Raw genomic sequence first — 22,499 nt, 5'->3', positions numbered from 1 at the left:
ACTTAGTCTTCAGGGTAACATCTTTGCCCTTCAACATTTTGAAGAGGTCCTTTGCAGCAGATTTACCCAATGCAATGTGTCTTTTGATATCTTGACTGCTGCTTCCATGGCTGTTGATCGTGGATCCAAGTAAAATGAATTCCTTGACAACCTCAGTCTTTTCTCCGATTATCATGATATTGGTCATTGGTCCAGTTGTGAGGATTTTTGTTTTCTTTATGTTGAGGTGTAATCCATACTGAAGGCTGTGGTCTTTGATCTTCATTAGTAAGTGCTTCAAGTCCTCTTTACTTTCAGCAAGCAAGGTTGTGTCATCTGCGTAATGCAGGTTGTTAATGAGTCTTCCTCCAATCCTGATGCCCCGTTCTTCTTCATGTAGTCCAGCTTCTTGGCGGATTATTTGTTCAGCATACAGATTAAATAGGTATGGTGAAAGAATACAACCCTGACACACACCTTTCCTGACTTTAAACCAATCAGTATCCCCTTGTTCTGTCCAACAACTGCCTCTTGATCTATGTAAAGGTTCCTCATGGGCACAATAAAGTGTTCTGGAATTCCTGTTCTTCACAATGTTATCCGTAGTTTGTTATGATCCACACAGTCGAATACCTTTGCATAGTCAATTTAACACAGGTAAACATCCTTTTGGTATTCTCTGCTTTCAGCCAGGATCCATCTGACATCAGCAATGATATCCCTGGTTCCACGTCCTCTTCTGAAACCGGCCTGAATTTCTGGCAGTTCCCCGTTGATATACTGCTGCAGCCGTTTTTGAATGATCTTCAGCAAAATTTTGCTTGCGTGTGATATTAATGATATTTTTCTATAACGTCCACATTCAGTTGGGTCACCTTTCTTGGGAATAGGCATAAATATGGATATCTTCCGGTCAGTTGGCCAGGAAGCTATCTTCCATATTTCTTGGCATAGATGAGTGAGCACCTCCAGTGCTGTATCTGTTTGTTGAAACATCTCAATTGATATTCCTTCAGTTCCTGGAGCCTTGTTTTTTGCCAATGCCTTCAGAGCAGCTTGGACTTCTTCCTTCTGTACCATCAGTTCCTGATCATATGCAACCTCTTGAGATTGTTGAATATTGACTAATTCTTTTTGGTATAATGACTCTGTGTATTCCTTCCATCTTAAGGCAACAGGAAACAATAAAAGAGCTTTAAGCAAGGAAACTGAACCAATCAGATCTGCATTTTAGAAAAACTGCCATTTTGTAGTGTGGGAAGGGGGGGACAAGCAAGACTGGAAGCAGAAAGATTGATGAAGGGCCTCTGCCAGGAGCCTTGTGATGGGATGATGGCACCTTGGGTTAGAATCATAGGAGGTGGAGAGAGCTGAGTGGATTCAAGAGATACTTAGATTATTGCGCAGTATTGTTGTGAGGTGCCTTTGAGTCAGTGCCGACTCATAGCGACCCTTTGTAAAACAGAACAAAACACTGCCTGATCCTGCAACATGCTCACAATTATTGAAATGTTTGAGCTCATCGTTGCAGCCACTGTGTCAATCCATTTCCTTGTGGTTCGTCTTTTTCGCTGACCCTCTACTTTACTAAGCACGATGTCCTTCTCCAGGGACTGGTCCATCATGATAAATAACATGTCCAAAGTATGTGAGATGAAGTCTTACCATCTTTGCTTCTAAGGAGCATTCTGCCTGTACTTCTTCCAAGACAGATTTGTTCGTTCTTCGGGCAGTCCGTGGTATATTCAGTATTCTTCACCAACACCATAATTCAAAGGCATGAATTCTTTGGTCTTCCTTGTTGTCCAGCTTTCGCATGCATACGAGGCAATTGAAAATACCATGGCTTGGGTCAGGTGCACCTTAGTCCTCAAAGTGACATCTTTGCTTTTTAACACTTTAAAAAGGTCTTTTGCAGCAGATTTGCCTCATGCAATTCGTTTGATTTCTTGACTACTGCTTCCATGGGCATTGATCGTGGATCCAAGTAAAATGAAATCCTTGACAACTTCAGTATTTTCTCTGTTTATCATGATGTTGCTTATTGGTCCAGTTGTGAGGATTTTTATTTTCTTTTATGTTGAGGTGTAATCCATACTGAAGACTATAGACTTTGATCTTCAACAGTAAGTACTTCAAGTCTTTTTTGCTTTCAGCAAGCAAGGTTGTGTCATCTGCATATCGCAGTTTGTTAGTGTCTTCCTCCATGCCCCGTTCTTCACGTAGTCCAGCTTCTCGGATTATTTGCTCGGCATACAGATTAAATCAGTATGGTGAAAGGATACAACCCTGACACACTAACTTTCCTGATTTTAAAACACACAGGATCCCCTTGTTTTGTTTGAACCACTGCCTCTTGGTCTATGTACAGGTTCTGCGTGAGCACAATTAAGTGTTCTGGAGTTCCTATTCTTTGCAATGTTATCCATTATTTGTTATGATCCACACAGTCAAATGCCTTTACATAGTCAGTAAAACACAGGTAAACGTCTTTCTGGTAATCTCTGCTTTCAGCCAAGATCCATCTGACATCAGCAGTGATATCAATATTATTGGTCTTAATTGCTAGACTATAAAATGTAGTGATTTGCTGCTACTAAATAAAGCTTGCCTTCTCAGAAATCATGAATTGTGAAATAAACCTGCAGTTGTATTTCAAGAGGGGTGATATAGGTCCTGATAGTGCAGTGGTTAAGGGCTCGTGCTGCTTACCAAAAGGTTGGCAGTTCAAATTCACCAGCTGCTCTTTGGAAACCCTGTAGGGCAGCTCTACTCTGTCCTCTAGGGGTTGCTATGAGTTGGAATGGACTTGGCGGCAATGGGTACTGGTAAGATAGTGATAAGGAGCCCTGGTGGTGCAGTGGTTAAGCACTTGGCTACTAACTGGAAAGTTCGCGGTTCGAACCCACTAGCCACTCCATGGGAGAAAGACACAGCCTGCTTCTGTAAAGATTTATAGCCTTGGAAGCCCCATGGGGCAGTTCTGTTTTGTCCTGTAGGGTTGCTGTGGGGTTGGTAAGATAGCGATGCCACTGAGGAAGGCTGGTGGCTCTCTGCTCAGGAAGAGGCTCACAGAGTATTACTCTGCTGTAGTCACACTGTTCCCAGAGTCTGATTCTCAGCTTCTAAAGTTCAGAAACTGTCACTTTGTTATGTTGTGTCTTAGCATATCCAAGATGTCTTGAGAGGGGTGACGTACATTTTGTACACTTAGAAGACTGATGGAGTAACCACAGTGCTTAAATTAAAATGCGATATAACTTTCAAGTGCGTTTTGAGTTCTGCTAGCTGGTGTAGTCTATTCCTATAAGAAAATCCACCTGGGAAGCCAGTTTATAAGCAACAGGGTGCTTGGTGCACATGGAATCAGAACAAGGGAGGTTACAGGAACACATTGGCTAGTGTGTGATGTTCTAGTAGCCTGGTGCTGCTTGCAGTTCTAAGAGTATACCTACTAAGCAGGTTAGAGAGCTTTTGGCTGTTTTAGCTTTTAATTTTAATTTATCCTTGATTAGATTTGAGCTGGGAAGTATTTTTACTTTTAAGATGATTTCTGCAATTAACTAATGATTCAAATAATAAGATAACCTCATTTCCAAGTTTGGGAGGTACTTTACATCTTTATTATGAATTTTATGAATTGGGTTGTCCTTTTTCCCCCCCCAAATAGTGTCCATGGGCTGTCCCTCAAAATACAGTATCTTGTTCCTTGGCTGATGTAATGAGCGAACAGTTGGCTAAAGAATTACAATTAGAAGAAGAAGCTGCTGCTTTTCCTGAAGTTGGTGGGTAAGTAAAATTCACCAAGAACCTATTTTATCAGCAGCTTATTATAACAAAGTTTTAGAATTTGTTTAGTGATTGTCATGACAAGTGATAAAGACATACTTTTAGAAAAACAGTGCAGTAGAAAGAGCGCTGTAAGTCGATTGGTACTGTTTCGGTCACTGGTTCTCAGTATAATCTTGGGCAAACCACTCAGTTTCTCTGTGTTTTAGTCATGCCCATGCAGCAGTTGGAAACCCTGGTGGCGTAGTGGTTAAGTGCTACAGCTGCTAACCAAAATGTTGGCAGTTTGAATCTGCCAGGCGCTCCTTAGAAACTACGGGGCAGTTCTACTCTGTCCTATAGGGTCACTATGAGTCGGAATCAACTTGATGGTGGTGGCTTTGGTCTGGGTATGTGGCAGTTGAACTAGCTAATCTCCAAATTAACAAATAGTGAGGTGGGGTACAGTTTTGAGCAAGTGTTTATAGTTATTAATAACTATTTTATCTGTCATTTTATTAGAACACAACACAAGTGAATTGATGGTCTCAGTTTGGATTTTGTTATAGACCTTTTAGCTTTCTCTTGTGGGAGCCCTGGTGGTGCAGTGGTTAAAAGCACTCAGCTGCTAACTGAAAGGTCAGTGGCCCAAACCCACCAGCCACTGTGGGAGAAAGATGTGGCAATCTGCTTCAGTAAAGATTACAGCCTTGGAAACCCTATGGGGCAGTTCTGCTCTGTCCTATAGGGTCACTATGAGTCAGAGTCGACTAGGAAGGCAATGGGTTTAGCTTTCTCTTGTAGCTTTCTTAATTCTATTTGGTGCTCTCACAGGTGCATGTGGGTAGCCAGGCAGGGAAGCATGAATGGCCTGGTGGAGCTCTTTCCCATTGCTTCTTCAGTAGAATTTTAACATTAGAAAGGCATATCCTACTCTCATAATTAGTAGCCACTGTTTACACAAGCACATTATATTAGTTTGTATTGCTTTATTTTGATAGTGCTGCCGAAGGACCATTTATTACTGGAGAAAACATTGACACGTCCAGTGACCTAATGCTGGCTCAGATGCTACAGATGGAATTTGACCGAGAATATGATGCACAGCTTAGGCGTGAAGAAAAAAAATTCAATGGAGATAGCAAAGGTACTATGACTTTTGGGACCTATTGGGTGGTAGAAAGTGCTTATAACATGCTCCTAAATGAATCTTCAACTATTTTTGCCTTTTAAGTTTCCATTTCCTTTGAAAATTATCGAAAAGTGCATCCTTATGAAGACAGTGATAGCTCTGAAGATGAGGTTGACTGGCAGGATACTCGAGATGATCCCTACATACCAGGTATCAGTGCTTTTAAATATTTTGGGGGGTGGGGGTGTTCAGGCTGGGGGCACAGGAAGACTAATTTTCCAGTGAACCCTTTTGTACTAAATGTATCTTTGAATCTATCATTTGGTAATTTACTCTGTTAGATTCAAATGTCTTTTCAGACATTGTTGAATGTAGCAATACAGCCTTTGCTATTTTTATGTACGTGGCTTGTCTTAATCACCTTTAGTGAAACCAGTTCCTACTCCCAAAAAGGGTTTTATTGGAAAAGGAAAAGACATCACCACCAAACATGATGAAGTAGTGTGTGGGAGAAAGAATACAGCAAGAATGGAAAATGTAAGTTCCAGAAAGTATCTATATCTGAATTGAAAGTTTTGTTTGAATAAGTTAAAAGTATATGACTTTAAGTATGATATCTTAAATTTCTAAAAATATCCTTTTTTCCTTTCTAAAGATGTTTTAGATGACAGTATAGCAACACCACAAAAACTCAGCTACTAATAAGAATATAAAGTACCACAATAAAGTTCTACAATAATCTTAAAAATAATTTGATTTACCTTGATTCTAAAATTAAGAAATAGTTCTTATGAAAGTAGTATATTTAATCTTCAGCATATTATTTTACATAAAATAGTATCACTAACCAAGGATACAGACAACAGTGGTGATCGGGGGATAGGATTGGGAGGGAGAATTACTTTTTACCACACAGGTAGTCCATGGGTTAAAAACATCCAACTCACTGACAGCTCCCACTTATGTACACACTGCCATAAAGCCTATTATATTAAAGGTTTGCATTAAATACAATGGTTCATAATAACAAACACATGCAGTGCTTTGTGACGTTCCTGAAAACATTGTGCAGTTTGGAAGTGTTTCTTAAATGTTTTATATGCATAGAAAGGTAAAATATGAACTATATATTAAGACAAACATTTGACTCATTGATGCTAAGTAAGAACCATACGTACCTGTTCTGACTTTCCTACAAATTCAACTTAAAGACAGACTTAGGAACGGGTCTCGTTTATAACTCAGGGACTGCCTGTATACTTTTTGAACCTTTTCGGTTTTTTATCTTGGGTGTGAACTACCCCTACACTATCAGGAAAAAAATGTACTTAAACAAAAAAGCATTCTTTCTATTACATATTGTGATTAAAATAAATCATTGAGACTTTAGAACACACATGCTTGTTAAGGAAGCATATTACTAAATTATATCAGTTCTAGAAATATTCCAGATCTGACTCTAGAATAGCACTGTCCAATAGAACTCTTTGTGATAATGGAAATAGTCCATACTGATGCTGTTCATTATGATAGCCACTACCCACGTTTGGCTATAGAGCACTTGAAATATGGTAGGTGTAACTGAGGAACTGAATTTTTAATTTAATTTTAATTAATTAAAAAAATATCCACATGTGGCTACCATTTGGACAGTGCAGCTGTAGAACATAATTGCATGGAGTGGGCATAGCTTGCTATACTAACACACTCCTCAAAAATAGTTAATTATGACATTGTACTTCTTTAGTCAGATTTGGCATAGCCTTCAAAATACAGTATTGTCCTTTGGCTGTTGTAAAAGCAAGGTACAAAGCATATGTTGAAAGACCTTTGTTTTCAGATGTAATTAGATTTTTTTTTTGCCTAGAATAAGATTAATATGTTAAATTGTTCAATTTTATGTCCTATGGGAAAGCCCTTTTGGGGTTGCTATTTATTAGATGGTATTGTTCCCTTTTCTATTAGGGTTATAAGTGAGTTATTTTTCTCTGTAAGACCTCTGGTTCTGCTTTTGTAGCACAGTCATTTCTGGAATAAGAAACCTGTTCCAAGTAAAGACTGATCTTTTTTGTTTATTCTGTCCTCATCTTGAAGTATTCAGATGATTCTTCCTTTTTTCTTGGCAGTTTGCACCCGAGTTTCAGGTAGGAGATGGAATTGGAATGGATTTAAAACTATCAAATCATGTGTTCAATGCTTTAAAACAACATGCTTACTCAGAAGAACGTCGAAGTGCACGCCTCCATGAGAAAAAGGAACATTCGACTGCAGTAAGTGTTCTTAAGTTTTGTTTGTTTTTTTAATGGAAAGATTTATATTAGAAAACTTACTGTTTTGAGGTGGAATCTCCATGTTTGATATCTGTTCATGTGATTGGCTTTCACATCAAAAATTAATATCCACATGGATTTACTATTTGATTTTTCAGTTTTAATATAACCGTTGCTAACCACTTATTCAAAACTAACATTTTAGTGGTCATAATTAATTTGGACTGTGTAGTTTTTATTGCAGCTGGATGTTTCAGGATTCTTTTAGTTCTTTTATCTGGTTTTTCCTCAAGTAAGTTGATGTCAAGTGCTTTATCTTCAGTCTAACTAATTTTGACTTCCATTGCCTCAACTCTGCTACTATGACTTTCCATTGAGTTGTCTAACGCTGAAATTTTATAGTTAATATTCTGAATTTCTGTTTGCTGTCTCTTTATGGATTCTTGCAACCTGTTAAATTTGTCATTATGCTCTTCTATAATCTTAAGTTCCTCTGTTGCTTTGTCTGTGTGCTCCTTGGCTTGTTCTGCGTTTTGCCTGATCTCCTTCCTGATCTCTCGAAGAGCTCTGTATATTAATAATCTTTTGTATTCTACCTCCGGTAATTCCAGGGAGTTCCATTCATCCAGAAGATTTCTTGATTCTTTGTTTTGGGAGCTTGCTGAAGCCATCATGGTCTGCTTCTTTATGTGATTTGATATTGACTGTTGTCTCTGAGCCATCAATAAGTTATTTCTTTATTTTATGTTTGCTTATTGTGTCCTAGCTTCTTGTTTTGATATGCCCAAACAGGCTGCTCATGTGATCTAGTTTGATTATTGGTGACTTTGAAGCTCTAACGTCCTGACACCAGGGGGTTAGATCTGTTACTAGGTATGAGAACCCAGAAGTTTGTTTACTTTTCTTGTATGGATTCGGCTCAGGTGTCTGGTAGTTGGTTACCAAGTGTGTGGTGCGGGCTCTCATCTACACTCCTAGACCGGCAGAGGTGATTGGTGTAGGCACAGGTATCTGGCTGCAGTAGGGAGTCACATGCTGAGCAAGGCAGGGGGCTGATAGCAGCCCCTGAGGGAACTGTGTCCCTGTTCCCTAGAATGCATAGGTGGGTGGGCTTTGCAGCTGGACTGTGGTCATCCAATGCTGTTGGCTGTAGGGACTGAGAGGCACCACTTATTCTTGGACCCCTGTCGTGGGTGGCTAGGTGGTACGGGTGGAGCCACCAGTCCTCAGGCCCCTGATGTGGGTAGGTGAGGATCCTGCTTAATAGGCAGAGCAGTGTCAAATCTCATGAACCTGCCATTCCACCATATAGGTGGTACAGTCGAAGTTAGGCTTCAGGTATATGCCCTGTTTTACTGTGCTACTGAGGGCCTACTCTGTTGAAATGGGCCCACACAGGCCTATGCAGGGGTGAAAGGCATTCAAAGTCCATGGACCCCTTATGCCTATGTGTGGGTAAAGGAGCTGTTTTTGCCCCGAGTTCCCAGCTTAGGGGAGCCAGCAGATTATTTTTTTTCGTGTTTGTTAATTCGTTTCCTCTCCCAGGCTGGGAGAATGGCGCAGGGCATGTGACAGGTCCTATTTCTGACGCAGGGGATGCAGCAGTCTCTGAAGCTGACTTGGGACCTGGTGCAGAGCGGGGAGGGGGTCAGGTAAATAGGAGGGAGGTTCTTCCTAAAGGGGAGTTTTTTGGTAGGTTAGAAGCATATACTTACATTTTGCTGACTGAGCACTGCTTTTCACTGGTTCCGGAGGCTTAAGCAGGCTCTGCCGTTTGGTCTCTCCTGATGTGGAAAACACAGCTTGAACGCCACGGCTTGCCTCACTGTGTGCACAGCTGATCAAGCCTTCGGGGTACTGGTTCCCACCAGGTCAGGTCTGGCAACTCCTCGCTGCTTCCCAACCGTCTCTCCCTCCCCCTGCCGCTCAGTCTGATTCCTCCACTTTGCCTTTGATATTCAGGGCTCTTAGATTGTCATATATAATCGATTCACTTGTATTTTTGGGCCTTTGTTGTAAGAGGGACCACAGAAAGTGCCTGACTACTCCACCATCTTGGCCCCACCTCCTGTTTCAGGATTCTTTTTAAAAAGAATCATTTCCTATTACATTACTGACATGTTTCTAATAACTTGGAAACCCTGGTGGCGTAGTGGTTAAGTGCTGTGGCTGCTAACCACAAGGTCAGCAGTTCAGATCCGACAGGTGCTCCTTGGAAACTCTATGGGGCAGTTCTACTCTGCCCTGTAGGGTTGCTGTGAGTCAGAATCGACTTGACAGCACTGGGTTTGGTTTTTTTTTTTTTTTTTTGGTTTTCTAATAACTTAATAGTCTGATGTTTTACAGTAATGATGATAATGTCTAATATCTAGAGAATAAATAATTTACTAACCCTTTAGAAAAACAAACTAATAATAAGTACATAAGGAGAACTATTTACACTTTGGGAGGAAAATAAGATTTTGACTGAGCTAGTTTTCTGACTTTCTGTGGTTCTTATATATTCACTTTCAAATATACTAGAGTTACAGTTTATGGAAATCAATTTATCTTGATAGCACTCTTGTAAGAGCCTGTTATATACACAACTAGGAAAGTTAAATAATAAAGGTAAAAAGAAACTAAAAATGTTGAAAATAGTTCAGAAACTGTTTTTTGGTCAGTCATTTTCACTTACAGTGCATTATCTTTTACAGGAAAAAGCAGTTGATCCTAAAACACGTTTACTTATGTATAAAATGGTCAACTCTGGAATGTTGGAGACAATCACTGGCTGCATTAGCACAGGAAAAGAATCTGTGGTTTTTCATGCATATGGAGGGAGGTAAATGAGTAAAATAAAATACTATCTTGTGGACAAAAGCTTAGCCCCTTCTCCCCAGTACTAGTGGATTTACATAAAATCTAAGTTAGCACTGCATGGCACCCAGAGTAATTTTTAAAGTGTTGTTATAGAAAACCTAGATAGTATAGGGCTGTATAAAGAAAAACACAGTCGACCTAATCTTACCCCAGAGATAAACCAGAGATACCCATTAATAATTTTGCATAGTGTCTTCTAGTCTTTTTTTCTGTGCAGATATTTTTTTACATTATTGGAGTCATACAACATAAGGTTTTGTTTCCTCTTTCAAATTTATATTTTGAGTTTAGAACCACATATTAACATTTCTTTGAAAACAATGTTTAGAGAGCAATCGCATGAATATAACTGTTTATTTAACTTTTCCCTGTTGTGCATTTCTTACAAACATAAGGAAGAAAATTTCAGGGCTGCTAAAATTTCCAGTCCCAGGTTTTTTTTTGATTCCTTTCGGAATTAGTGTTCCTATACATACATACATACGCACGCGTGCACACTTGCACACACACACACTTGTGTCCATATCTTGCAGTAACAATCTTTGTCCATCACAGTCAACTACTATGAAGCAAAGTGCATCTAAATAAAAAGGGCCTAATTGAGAGCCTGGAGCCCTGGTGGCACAGTGGTTAAGAGCTCAGCTGCTAACCGAAAGACTGGTAGTTCAAATCCACCAGGCGCTCCTTGGAAACCCTATGGGGCAGTTCTGCTTTGTCCCATAGGGTTACTGTGAGTTGGAATCAACTTGATGGCAGTGGGTTTGGCTTTTGGTTTAACTGAGAGCCCAAAGAGCCCTCGTGGTGCAGTGGTTAAAAGTGCTCTGCTACTAACTGAAGGGTCTGTGGTTTGAACCCAGCAGCTATTCCACAGGAGAAAGATGTGACAGTCTGCTTCTGTAAAGCCTTGGGAACCCTATGGGGCAATTCTGCTCTGTCCTGTAGGGTTGCTATGAGTCGGAATCAACTCAATGGCAGTGGATTTAATTGAGAGCCCAGTTGCAATGAAAGATTATTTCTGCATCAGAGATACTGCAGCCTGCTGTTTATATTATATTATTGGAGAGAAGGATTTAAGGTATTAATGATGAAAGCTACCATATTTCCTTTGTACCAGATGTTAATCCACACAACAACCCTGGAAAGTATTATTGTTCCCATTTTATAGATCAGTAACCAAGACCTGAAGGACCTCCCTGGAGGTCGGCAGCTGATAAGTGGCAGAGCAGAGTTGAACTTGGGTTTGACCCAAAACCCATGCTGTTTCTGCCATGGGGCCCTTTGATACCTGGCTGATGGGAGGACATGCCGAGATCAGTAACTGATTTCCTCCTGCATAACTCTGATCCTCACTTTAAGAAGGACCACGTTTAAATAATGTTTACATTATTTAAGGAAATATCTTTTAAAAATCTTACCACATTCTGGATTTTACCCACTCACTTTTGTCCCAAGAGCTGAGATTACTAAAGAATAGTATGGGGAAGAGAAAAGTTTTAAAAAGTGGAATCTGTTTACAAATGTATTTATACCAGTAAAATGAAATCACCTGGTTACTTACCATTGCTACAAACCAAAAAAGCTTACCACCTCAATTATTCCTTTACCTTAACATTGTTTAAAGGCAAAAATGTTTACAAAGAGATGGCAGAAGCTGTTCCAGTTTCTTTTAGGTTTAAAGGGTTTTTATTGGGTAATTAGGGGATTCAAGTAATTATAGTCAAGTCCTTGCCTTTGGTGTTTTAACTCCTTAACCAGTCTCCTTATCTAAACAAGATATAAACTTATATATTGAATTATAATGTTAAGTTTCAAAATGAAGAGAATTAAAATTAAGATAAAGCTCTTAACATATGTGCTTAAATTTTTCAAGCTGAACCTCATCTAAAAATTGAACCTCACCTCATAGGATTATTGTAGGCATAAATGAGATCATATTTGATAATACCTGGTACATTAATCTTATCAAGCATTTATTTCTTCCTTACCGTAAGTTTTACCTCTTTCCAAGCCTCGGCTCATGGTTCCCTAAAACCAGGCAAATGTAACTTAATGGCACACGGTGGTAAATTAAAGTTTAAAGGACTAAAATGAAAAATAATCTATTAAAAAAAAATTTCGTCATACCTACCCTTGCCCCATAGATCTTTTCTCCAAAGATAACTGCTGTTAACATGTTTTAGGCTAGTCTTTCAGACATTTTTATGTATGTCTTATTTTGTTTATATAAAAAGAGATTACACTGTATTCAAGATCTTAATTTTTTCACTTAATACGCCTTAAATCTTAATGTATTATTAGCTTGTACTACCCCATCCAAGCGTTGGCAAGTAGGCAATTGGATAAATGAGCCTGAAGTTCTGGTGAAGGTCATTCTTGGCATAGAAGTGTGGGAATTGTCAGTATAGAGATGGTAGTTAAAGCCACAGGGCTAAATGAACTTTCTGGAAGGGAAAGTAGTTAGAAAGAGAAAGGGGGGCTAGTCAGTGGGAGAATATGGTATAAAGGAAGTAGTTTGATTCAGATTCTGCTCTCTGGAAATATAGTTCTTTTCTAGTTTAACATCCCTTCATATATTTAAAGGTAAATGTCTCTTCTTGTAAAAAGCAACATGTGCTAGAATTTTCAGGGAATAACATGTAAGTCAAAAAGCTTATGCCATAGCCAAGAGGAGAACATTATAGCAGGAACCATTATGGTCAGTAAAAGATAATTGTGTAACAGAATACAGTTATGTGAGGCTGTATGCTGTAGGAGTAGAGAACAGAACAAGATGATAGCCAGGCACATTTCAGGGAAGATGTCATGATGAAGTTAGATCTCAACCTGGATTTTAAAAATAGGCCAAAGAAACCAATGCCGAGTGAAAAAAAGCTAGTTGCAGAATATGTACAGTATACCATCTATTAAGATTTTAAAAGTGATGTAGGAAATAATACATATGAATATTTATAGATGCTTATAGAAACCCTGGTGTCTTAGTGGTTAAGAGCTACGGCTGCTAACCAAAAGGTCGGCAGTTCAAATCCACCAGGCGCTTCTCGGAAACTCTGTGGGGCAGTTCTACTCTGTCCTATAGGGTTGCTATGAGTTAGAATCGATTTGATGGCAGTGGGTTTGGTTTTTGGTTATGTATGTATACTTATACATGTATCTTTTTAAATTGAAGAATTAGAAAGATACTATAAAACTCATGATAATTGGCTCTAGAGGAGTGGGGGGTGAGAATGAGACTCCCTGAGGTGGTATTCAAAGGAAACTTAGCCTTGTCTGTAATGTTTAATTCTTTAAAAAAGATAGACTCAGAATGAGAGGAGTAAAGTTTAAGCAATAAGGAGATTGGCATAGAAAGTATGTGTTTAGAAATAATAGGAAGTAAAGCTGTATAGGGAAACTAGAAATTACAGAAGGGAGCATTAAAAGCTAGACAGAGGGATATGTGATTTGCAAGGAAACAAGGAAGTTTTTAAAGGGAATGGCAGGACGAATCCCCTAAGTTGGACTGTATCCTGGACCTTCCAAGTAAAGAATCTTCTTTATGGTTTTTTCTAAAGAGCCTCATCCACTGTAAGCTTAAACTATTTCAATGACAAGGACCATATCACCTTAAAATCCAGCCTGTTCTCTCTATAATGTCTAAATTATTGGAAATTTCTCCCTTTTATAGTGTCTGTGTTTTGTCTCCCTGAAAATTGATTCGTGCATTCACCAGTATTTTGAGCAGCTACCATGTGCCGTTACTCTTCTAGGTATTGGAGATACAGCAATGAATGGTATAAGGGATGTCCCGGTTCTCCCATCCAAGGCAAGAAAAAATATCAGATAAATCTTCTTGAAGTGTGTCACTGATAGTCTAGTGTTCAAAAGCCCTTGGTAATTCCTCACTACCTTTGGGAGTACATCCAGGCTTCTCACTCAGGCATTCAGGGTTCTTCACACGTTTGGCCCCATGCTGTCCCTGCAGCTCCAACTTCTGTTGTTTTCTCTCTCAAGCCAAGTCTTAACTGTAGTGTTTGCTGTTAATCAGACATGTCCTATAGTTTCCCACCTCCACATATGTTAATACTGTGACTCCACTTGTTCAGATCCTACCCATTTTTCTGGTTGTTTCAGGTACCACCTGGGCCACGAAACCTGGCCTTAGCTTTCCAATCTGAAGTGAACTGTCCTGTTCATGAACTGCTTTTATTCTCTCCTGCCCCTGCAGGCATACTCACAGGGCAGGGACCTCTTTTCTCACCTGTATATCTGCTAGGATTGAAAGTTACAAAAAGCCACCCTGTTTTGTTGCTTTTATTGCATTTTGCACCTGAACCATCCCAGGTAGACCAGAGCCTATTACAAAGAGCATTTTGTCATCATTGTTCCTCAAGCTTGATTCCATAGTGATTAAGTGAAGAACATTGTATTATGGATTGTTGAAAAGTGGTTGACAATTTATTTGAAAGAAAATGTGTTTTTTAAAAACAAAACCCAAACCCAAGGTCTTATGAAGGTCCCAAAGCGTGCATATATAGATGTGGATTTCAGAGAAGGTAGATCAAGTATCATAGAATCTTTATTTTGAAATTGTTTTACTCATGAGCTGGCAACTCGTACTGACTGCATTTTTTTTTTCTCTTCCACTTAGCATGGAGGATGAAAAGGAAGATAGTAAAGTTGTACCTACAGAATGTGCCATCAAGGTATTTAAAACAACCCTTAATGAGTTTAAGAATCGTGACAAATATATTAAAGATGATTTCAGGTTTAAAGACCGCTTCAGTAAACTAAATCCACGTAAGATCATCCGCATGTGGGCAGAGAAAGAAATGCACAATCTCACAAGGTAAAGAAAATCACTGTGCCAGAAGTGGTCTTGGGTAGTGAGCTGTTTGTGTCAGGGCCTAGCCAGGCAGAAAACCTGTGTTTTCTTTTAAACTCATTTAAAGAAATAACAAAAGACCTTGAAATTCTGGTGTTCAATAAGGGTTTCTGTAAGAAACATATTTCCATGTATATAACCTGAATTCATACTTTTAGGGGAAAAAAAAGTCTTTTTTTCCATTCCTCGATAAATGTTGAGGAAAACTAAGGCATTTCTGCCTAAGACATTTCTTCATATACCCAAATGCTATTTTTAAATTGTCTTCCTTAAGAAACAAAAACTCCAGCTTCCAATTAGGTTTAGTCTAAGTAATGATTTCCTTTGTTGTTTCAGAAAATGTTTACTGCATCTAGTGTTTGGTAATTTGGTGGGGATGGGATCTTAGGAGTCAAACTGCATTTTGCTTTAATTTATGAGGCTGTTTCTCAATATTCTAAGCAATTTATTTTTACCAAGGAGTTTGTTTTATCATCCAAGTAATTGAGTAATAATCCTTCCCGTTAACAAATTTTCCCATTAATCTGTTGAAAGCTTAATTTTAGCTTGTTCTTTTCTTAAGATAGTTGCTTTCTGTACTTATAAAACTTCTATGTAGAATTTCCTAAGAGGTCTTGCTGCCCTTCAGTCTGATTTCAACAGCTCTCCATAGCCTTCATTATAAAGTTCAGTGTCCTTTTGTGATATGGCGCCTGCCCCTCTATAGCTTCAACTCACATTGCCAGCCTCCTACTTAAGGATCCAGCTATATTGATTTATATATATTCCCAGAATGGGCTGTGCTCTTGAACACCTCCATGCATTTACACAAATTACTTCCTCTAACCAGTGTTTCCTCTCACTGTCTCAATCTGGCAAATTCCTGTTCTTGCACCTGTTCTTCTAATAATCCATCCTTGATGCTGTGTGCTCCCGTAGCCCCTCCCCACGCCTGTCAGTGCGTGCCTCACACTGTGCTCTAATCGCCTCCTTACCTGTCTGTCATTTCTGCCAGACCGTGGGCTCCTTAAGGGCAGAGGCTGTCTTCCTGTCTTTCTATTCCCACACCTCTAGGGTGGAGTATAGTGTGCTGGCTTATTGCAGGCCTTGCTTAGATATGTGTTGAATAAATGAAGGATTTTCCTTGTCTGATCTTTACATTCTTAATCATCTCTTTCTGTATAGAATGCAGAGAGCTGGAATTCCTTGTCCAACAGTTGTAATGCTCAAGAAACACATTTTAGTTATGTCTTTTATTGGCCATGATCAAGTTCCCGCTCCTAAATTAAAAGAAGTAAAGCTCAGTAATGAAGAAATGAAAGAAGCCTACTATCAAACTCTTCATGTAAGTTGTGCCTTTAAAAACTACGTATACCACCTTTTCAAAATATTTCTTCTAAACTTTAAAAAAAGATTTCCTAAAATAGTATCATTTCAAGGTGATACTACAAGGACAAAGTGAAGTTTGTGAAAGAATGTTAACACTGAAGCATTGTTTTTATATCAATTTATGAGTGTCTTGAGTTGTTTTTGAAAAATTTATGGACTAAGGGCACAAGTGAAAGCATTAGACGTAGAGGCATGAAGCTATTCTTCACAAAGCTTCGGTAAGGAAAATTTGGTGTCACACATCTGCCTGGTCGCTCTGTATGCCTTCTCGTGTGCTGTAGCTCTCACAGCAAAGGAAATACCGGGTATTATTGTTGGAAAATTAGATGGAAGCAGATTTGGTCTCGTAATAAAGTGATGATCAAAATTGAAAATGGCAGGGAGTGGGTTGCTCTATCCTCGCAGGTGGTGCTGGAGTTGGAAGGCACATGTCAGAAGGCTTGAGCAAGTTATTTCGCTTTCAGGACAGCAGCTGCATTCAACTTGAACTTCTTCTAGCTTAAGAAAATGCTCCCAATACTGTCATTATTCTTTTTTGTTGTTTTAATCGAACAGTGGAGAAACTTAAGTACTTTCTACACAGTCTGTGTGGAGCTATCATGTCATGTAGCAGCTGATATGAATATGAAAATGTTATACAAATTAATTTTTTTAAATATAGCTAGAGAGGTGATCCACTAGGAAAAACAATGACCATAAATTCCAGTCCATTTTTCTGACTTCTTTGGGAGGTGAAATGGCTGGGAAAGAGATAAAGTAGTGAAGTACCTTCCCTGTTTGCTTCTGTTATGTCTGAGAAACAAATGTGTTAATGTTGATTTCTACTATACGGCTAGGGGTCACTATCATCAATAATGAACATATAATGCTATTTAACTTATAAGAATATCTCTTTCCCACTATGTCTAGCAGGAAGTACTTTTCCACCTTGGAATTGTATATATCCCATAGAGGTGTCGAAAGGACATTTGTCCTTTTGTGAAAGGATGTGGCTTACCTAGGTCTTCTGATTAGTGGCTCAACATTATAAGATCATTGACCAGAGACAGGGCTGCCATCTTACTTGTAGGAGAATCCAGCGTTTCCCGTAGCCTCCTGATCTTGCTGTCATGTGGGCAAGGGACCAGAGGCTGCAGACGCAGCTTGCTCTTCCCCTCCATTTCTCACTGCTCCCCTACCCTACCTTAAAAAAGCCCACTCCTAAACTGTGCAAGGTAAAAAGAGGAAATAAATTCTTTACTCTTGCTTTTATGGAAAATACTGATTGATATACACATTTTAGTTGTGTAGGTAAATTCTGAGTGTTCCTTCATTTCTTAAATCTTTGCGGTACCTCCTCACAGATGATGCAGCAGTTATATAACGAATGCACACTTGTCCATGCTGACCTCAGTGAGTATAACATGCTGTGGCATGGTGGAAAGGTGAGAACCATATGCTGTTAATGGTCAGATTCAATGACTTGAATGTAAATTATTGAATGTAAATAAATCAGTGTATACCCTGTACTTTAATAGGTCTGGTTGATTGATGTCAGTCAGTCTGTGGAACCAACCCACCCTCACGGCCTCGAGTTCTTGTTCCGTGACTGTAGGAATGTCTCACAGGTAGGCATGGCAACGAGCATGTCCTTTTCTGTGGGACGGAACAGGCCCAAATATTTTCTCACTCCCAAGATAAGGAAGGTAGATCATATTCTTAGAAATTGAAGGAAGGGATACTGGTTGCTTTCCAGATAAGGTTACGATCTTGAAATTGTATCAGATTTGTCAGATTTCATTTTCAGCAAGAATTTGATCCCATGCCTCACATTTAAGCTGTTGAATTAAATATTCAAGGGAATACGTTTTCTTTTTGGTTGCAGACATTTAAGCAAGTAGACCCTTAATCCAATTTAATGCAAAGTGCTTAAATGAAAGGGGCACATAGTAAAGCTGCATACTTATTGCCATGAGTATGATCATTAAAAGGAGGATAATCTTAATGGGACAGGTGTCTGATCGCTTACTGAGGGAAGTTAAAACTCAGTAATCACACAGTTGGGTCAAGTTTACTTGCCATTTTTAAGGGAAATGAATTGTTAGCAATAGATTCAGATGGCATGGTTTCTCTAAATGACTGAATAACTTTATAAATTGAAAATCTTAACAGGATTTAGTGAATGTATAGGGTCTACACACTCAAAGCAGTGCCAGGCAATCATATATATACCAGTCATTTTTATAGCTGTGGAAGGTGCAGTACAACAGACTAAATCTAGAAGACAGAACTGGTGTGTAAGAAAGGACAAAAAAGCCAGTATGGGACATGCGTGAGCAGAGTTGAACTGGAAAAATTAATGGTCTAAAAATTCTGGAAGGAATTCAGTGGTGTCTTAGAAGTATTCTGTTCCCTATTTTTAATTTGTGAGACAACCTTATTAGTATCTCTTACTGACTTTCTTGTATGTCTTTATTAGTTTTTCCAGAAGGGAGGAGTAAAGGAAGCCCTTAATGAACGAGAACTCTTCAATGCTGTTTCAGGCTTAAACATCTCAGCAGATAATGAAGTTGATTTCTTAGCTGAGGTAAGTATTGTACAGCCATTTTTACCTTCCTGGTCATGGGGAACTGGGTAGAGTAGGTAACTAAAAACACAGAGTTCATTTTATCCTTTCTTCCCTTCAAAAATAAAATTAATGAGGTTTTTCTTTTCTTGAGATGTTGTTTTTGGTCCTTTCTAGGCTTAAATCTGAGGATAAACATATGGCAAAACACACTTCAAAAAGTTCAGTTTGGTTAAGATGGACAAGTACCACATTTCTAGTAAACTCTTATTTTTCCTATTTTATGACTGAGGAAGTTGCTGGTAAGCACTCTGGTGACACAAAAGCAGTAACACAGGGCCCCTTGTCCTTAACCGAACATAGAAGGCTAGAAGTGGTCATCCTTGGAGATACCTAGTCATCACAGTATTGGACTTACAGAGCCATAAAAGAATCCTCCTCTGGAGAAGCTCTCATAAAATTGAACAAAGACTAAAAACCGAAACAGCAGCTAATTAATCCCAGTATTATACCAGGCAGTTTCGGAGAACGATTATATAGTCTGTTGCAAAACTTCCGACTATGACTTGAGTTTGACCAGGCTAAGGCCAGAGAAGGAACAGGAAGATGGGAAATCCAGCACAGTATGGTTGCTTAGTAAATTGATGCTACTATTGTTTAGTGAACATTGGAATTCCCTTTTTCCCTCTTTCCTGAAGGGTTTGTACACTACATAGTCAAACATACCTGATTCCATTGCCAACTTGATAAAAATACTGTATGTATTGACCCTGGTAATAATAATCAAACCAATAACATATATGTTTGTGTGAGGAGTACACATGTATACATACCCACACACACTGTAATTCTAATTCAAGGTCAGCATCATTAGGAATGTCCCTTTTTAGGAGAGTAGAAATACTATCTGAAGTATAGTTTCTGTAAAGTAGCATTTTGACACAAATGAATGTATTAATTTTACAGATAGAAGCTTTGGAGAAGATGAACGAAGATCATGTTCAGAAGAATGGAAGAAAGGCTGCTTCGTTTTTTAAAGACGATGGAGGTCCGCCATTACCACATGATGAATAACACCAGCGCCTGCTGCCTTTAATTGTTAACACGGTGGTGATTGTCAGCTGCCAATGGCACTGAAGTTACGGGTGACGTGGAATACCAAAAAAGGAAACATGAGGAGTGTACAATGGTGCTTCTGTGTTTTTCTTCCTTGTAACCCATGTGCCAGATGTGTGGGATTTTTAGCTTAGCATTGAGAGAACAGAATGTCACTACCTCTCATCTTATGAATAGGATAAATCTTTAACACCTAAAGATTATCTGTCTGAAATCTGCCTGATTTTACACGATTCATGGTATAGAATGTTTTCATGAGAATTTTTAAAACTTAGTTATTATTTCCCACTGTGGGAGGAAAGGACGGATGTGTTTACAGGGGAGGGTTTTGTCACAACATTTTTGCTTTTTTCCCCACGCTGTTCTGCAGTGCATCTTTCTCAGTTCTTTTTCCAGAATGTGACCATGATTCTAAAGGAAAATTTCTTCTCTTTAGTGGGTGTTATAAATGGAAGTTTGGTTTCACAATGGCTGAGGGGAATAGACATAAGCAATATACTTTTTATTGGTACCTCATGAGAAGGAACGGCATGCTACTTTTTCCATACTTATATCCAAGAAAAGGCATCAGAAGTTTCTGAAAAAGATAAAGACATAAGAACATCTTGCAAAAAGAAATTTTTTTAATTTAACTTACAGCTTTTCTACATCTAGGTAAAATGGTTAGGATAAGGTAGCTGCTTTGTATTTATAATGAGAAAAGAAATTATTTGGAAGGACACAATGTAAGACTTAACCATGTTTGACACATTTTAAGGAAGTTAATGAAACAAAGTTCAGATTACATTTCAAACTATATACTTACTGATTTTGAGAGAAATATGGCAAGCAAATTAAAAATATTAAATAAATCAAATGTGAAAAAGTATGTTTAAAGCAACTCGGGTGCCATATTAACCACCGAATTTGAATTATTTGACCTTTTAACCGTTCCTGGTACTGACTGGACGCCACTTCTAAGAGAAAAGCCAGCACTGGTCTTGTCCCGTTGGTTTGTTAGGTTGAAGTTTATAAACTACAACACGATGGTTCCTCCCGTTACCACTAAAGGCCCAGCCTTTCTGCCTGATGATAGGAAGAAAAAACATCTAAACATCTTAACATTTTAAAATACCAAATATGTTCTTTCTCGGAAAATATTTATTTTTGTTTCTGTTGTATAGTTTTTAACTGCATTTCAGAGAAGTGTGATTGGGGTAGATATTCATTACATTTCTGAAATGTTTACTACAGTGACTGGTGATCATTGACAGATATTTCAGAGAACTAACTATCTCATTTTTAAAACCTTTACCCTTTAAATGTTGCTTTGTTTTCTAACATACTCTGACAAAGAGCAGCAAACCATTGCCGTGTGGCATTCTTGGAGTGTGCTGTGAACGTGCTTTTAAAAAAATTAAAAAAAGAGATCATTTTAGATTGGTTCTTTGTGTGCTTTCTTCCTGTTTCTTATTAAGTCTTGGCACTAGTTACTCTCTGCATAAAAGTAAGCAATACTATTTTAAGCAGCTTTTTTCCCCTCAACTTCTCCTATTTAGATTTCACTCTTAAACGGGCTACTTCACATTACAAACAGGTTTTTCCTCTCTTATAGATCTGAGAGTAAAGTATTCACATAGTGGAAAATGTTGGTTTGCTAAATAAATAAATACAAATGGAAAATACATAAAATATGGGAATAGGGATATGTTGTCTGTCTTTAATGCAAGTGGATATATGATGAGCTATACCATAGGTTATCAAAATAAGGGTGACTATGCTTAGGGAATTTTTATTTCAACAAGATAATTCACTGCCAACCAACCAACCAACCAAAACCAACCCATTGCCATTTAGCCAGTTTCCTTTTTATTAAAAAAAAAAAAAAAGTAAGACATGCTCATTTGATTTTAAATATTACAGGAATTTAGAAATGTTAAAATCCCTTGTATTCCAAAACTCCATGTTCATAGTGTGGCATACATCCCTGGCAATTATTTTCCCTAAGCATGTATTACATTATTCTCTTGTTAAAAAATCTTTGAACAAAAAGTGGGATCGAGTGAGGCAGCTGATGGTGAAGTGTTGATCGTGGTAGACTCCCTAAGAGGAGCCTCTTAAGATATGTTAGAGGAAGTACGTGGTGGTTTTGCTGCTCACTTAGGCTCTGCGCACGAGAAGATATTATTGTTTGCACCTTTCGAAGTTCCAGTTTTCCAGCACTTCAGACACTGAGGGGGGAAACAGCTTATTGTATTTTCAAACTTCAATACTTATATTTTTGAATATATATTTCTATTGGATTTTTGTAGGGTTTACATAGAAATTAAGGAATAATTGAAGTTTGCAAAGTTTTTTATACTTGGAGATACCAGTTTACTAATTGAGAAGCCTCATGTTTTTATTCTTTGATTTCCGATTTGTTTCCTAATTAAAAAATATTATAAGGTTAGACTCGGGACAGCATTATTTCACTGTCCTAGGCCTTTCAGATTTCACCTAAACATAGCTTTTTGAGGAGTTAAGATCAAATAGTAAAAATAACAATAAGCCCCTTACCTGTTAAAGAACATTTTTAAGTGAAAAATAGTTATTTTTCCAAAACTGTAGTGAGAAAAG

General features: G+C 38.4%; 1 protein-coding gene across 4 annotated transcripts in view; it reads left to right on the top strand.

The window, feature by feature from the left end:
• The window catches only part of RIOK3 (RIO kinase 3), a 31,020-nt gene extending 9,702 nt beyond the window's left edge, over positions 1 to 21,318 (top strand). For 3 of the 4 annotated variants that reach the window (XM_010586814.3, XM_023543940.1, XM_023543939.1), the window contains 12 exons: positions 3,650 to 3,768; positions 4,749 to 4,894; positions 4,982 to 5,089; positions 5,307 to 5,416; positions 7,006 to 7,149; positions 9,846 to 9,973; positions 14,639 to 14,836; positions 16,037 to 16,196; positions 17,584 to 17,664; positions 17,758 to 17,847; positions 18,699 to 18,806; positions 19,752 to 21,318. In XM_010586814.3, the coding sequence (XP_010585116.1) occupies positions 3,650 to 3,768; positions 4,749 to 4,894; positions 4,982 to 5,089; positions 5,307 to 5,416; positions 7,006 to 7,149; positions 9,846 to 9,973; positions 14,639 to 14,836; positions 16,037 to 16,196; positions 17,584 to 17,664; positions 17,758 to 17,847; positions 18,699 to 18,806; positions 19,752 to 19,859 (1,500 nt within the window). In that variant the 3' untranslated portion in view covers positions 19,860 to 21,318. Of the gene's footprint in view, positions 1 to 3,649; positions 3,769 to 4,748; positions 4,895 to 4,981; positions 5,090 to 5,306; positions 5,417 to 7,005; positions 7,150 to 9,845; positions 9,974 to 14,638; positions 14,837 to 16,036; positions 16,197 to 17,583; positions 17,665 to 17,757; positions 17,848 to 18,698; positions 18,807 to 19,751 lie in introns of those variants that run through there. The other variant, XM_010586815.3, reaches the window with a different exon arrangement.
• Positions 21,319 to 22,499: the final 1,181 nt, after the last annotated feature.

This window comes from Loxodonta africana, chromosome 11 (genome assembly GCF_030014295.1).
Source record: "Loxodonta africana isolate mLoxAfr1 chromosome 11, mLoxAfr1.hap2, whole genome shotgun sequence".
NCBI classification, from domain to species: domain Eukaryota; kingdom Metazoa; phylum Chordata; class Mammalia; order Proboscidea; family Elephantidae; genus Loxodonta; species Loxodonta africana.
Note: the sequence above shows the minus strand (reverse complement) of the source record. Positions and strands in the feature narration are given on the sequence as shown.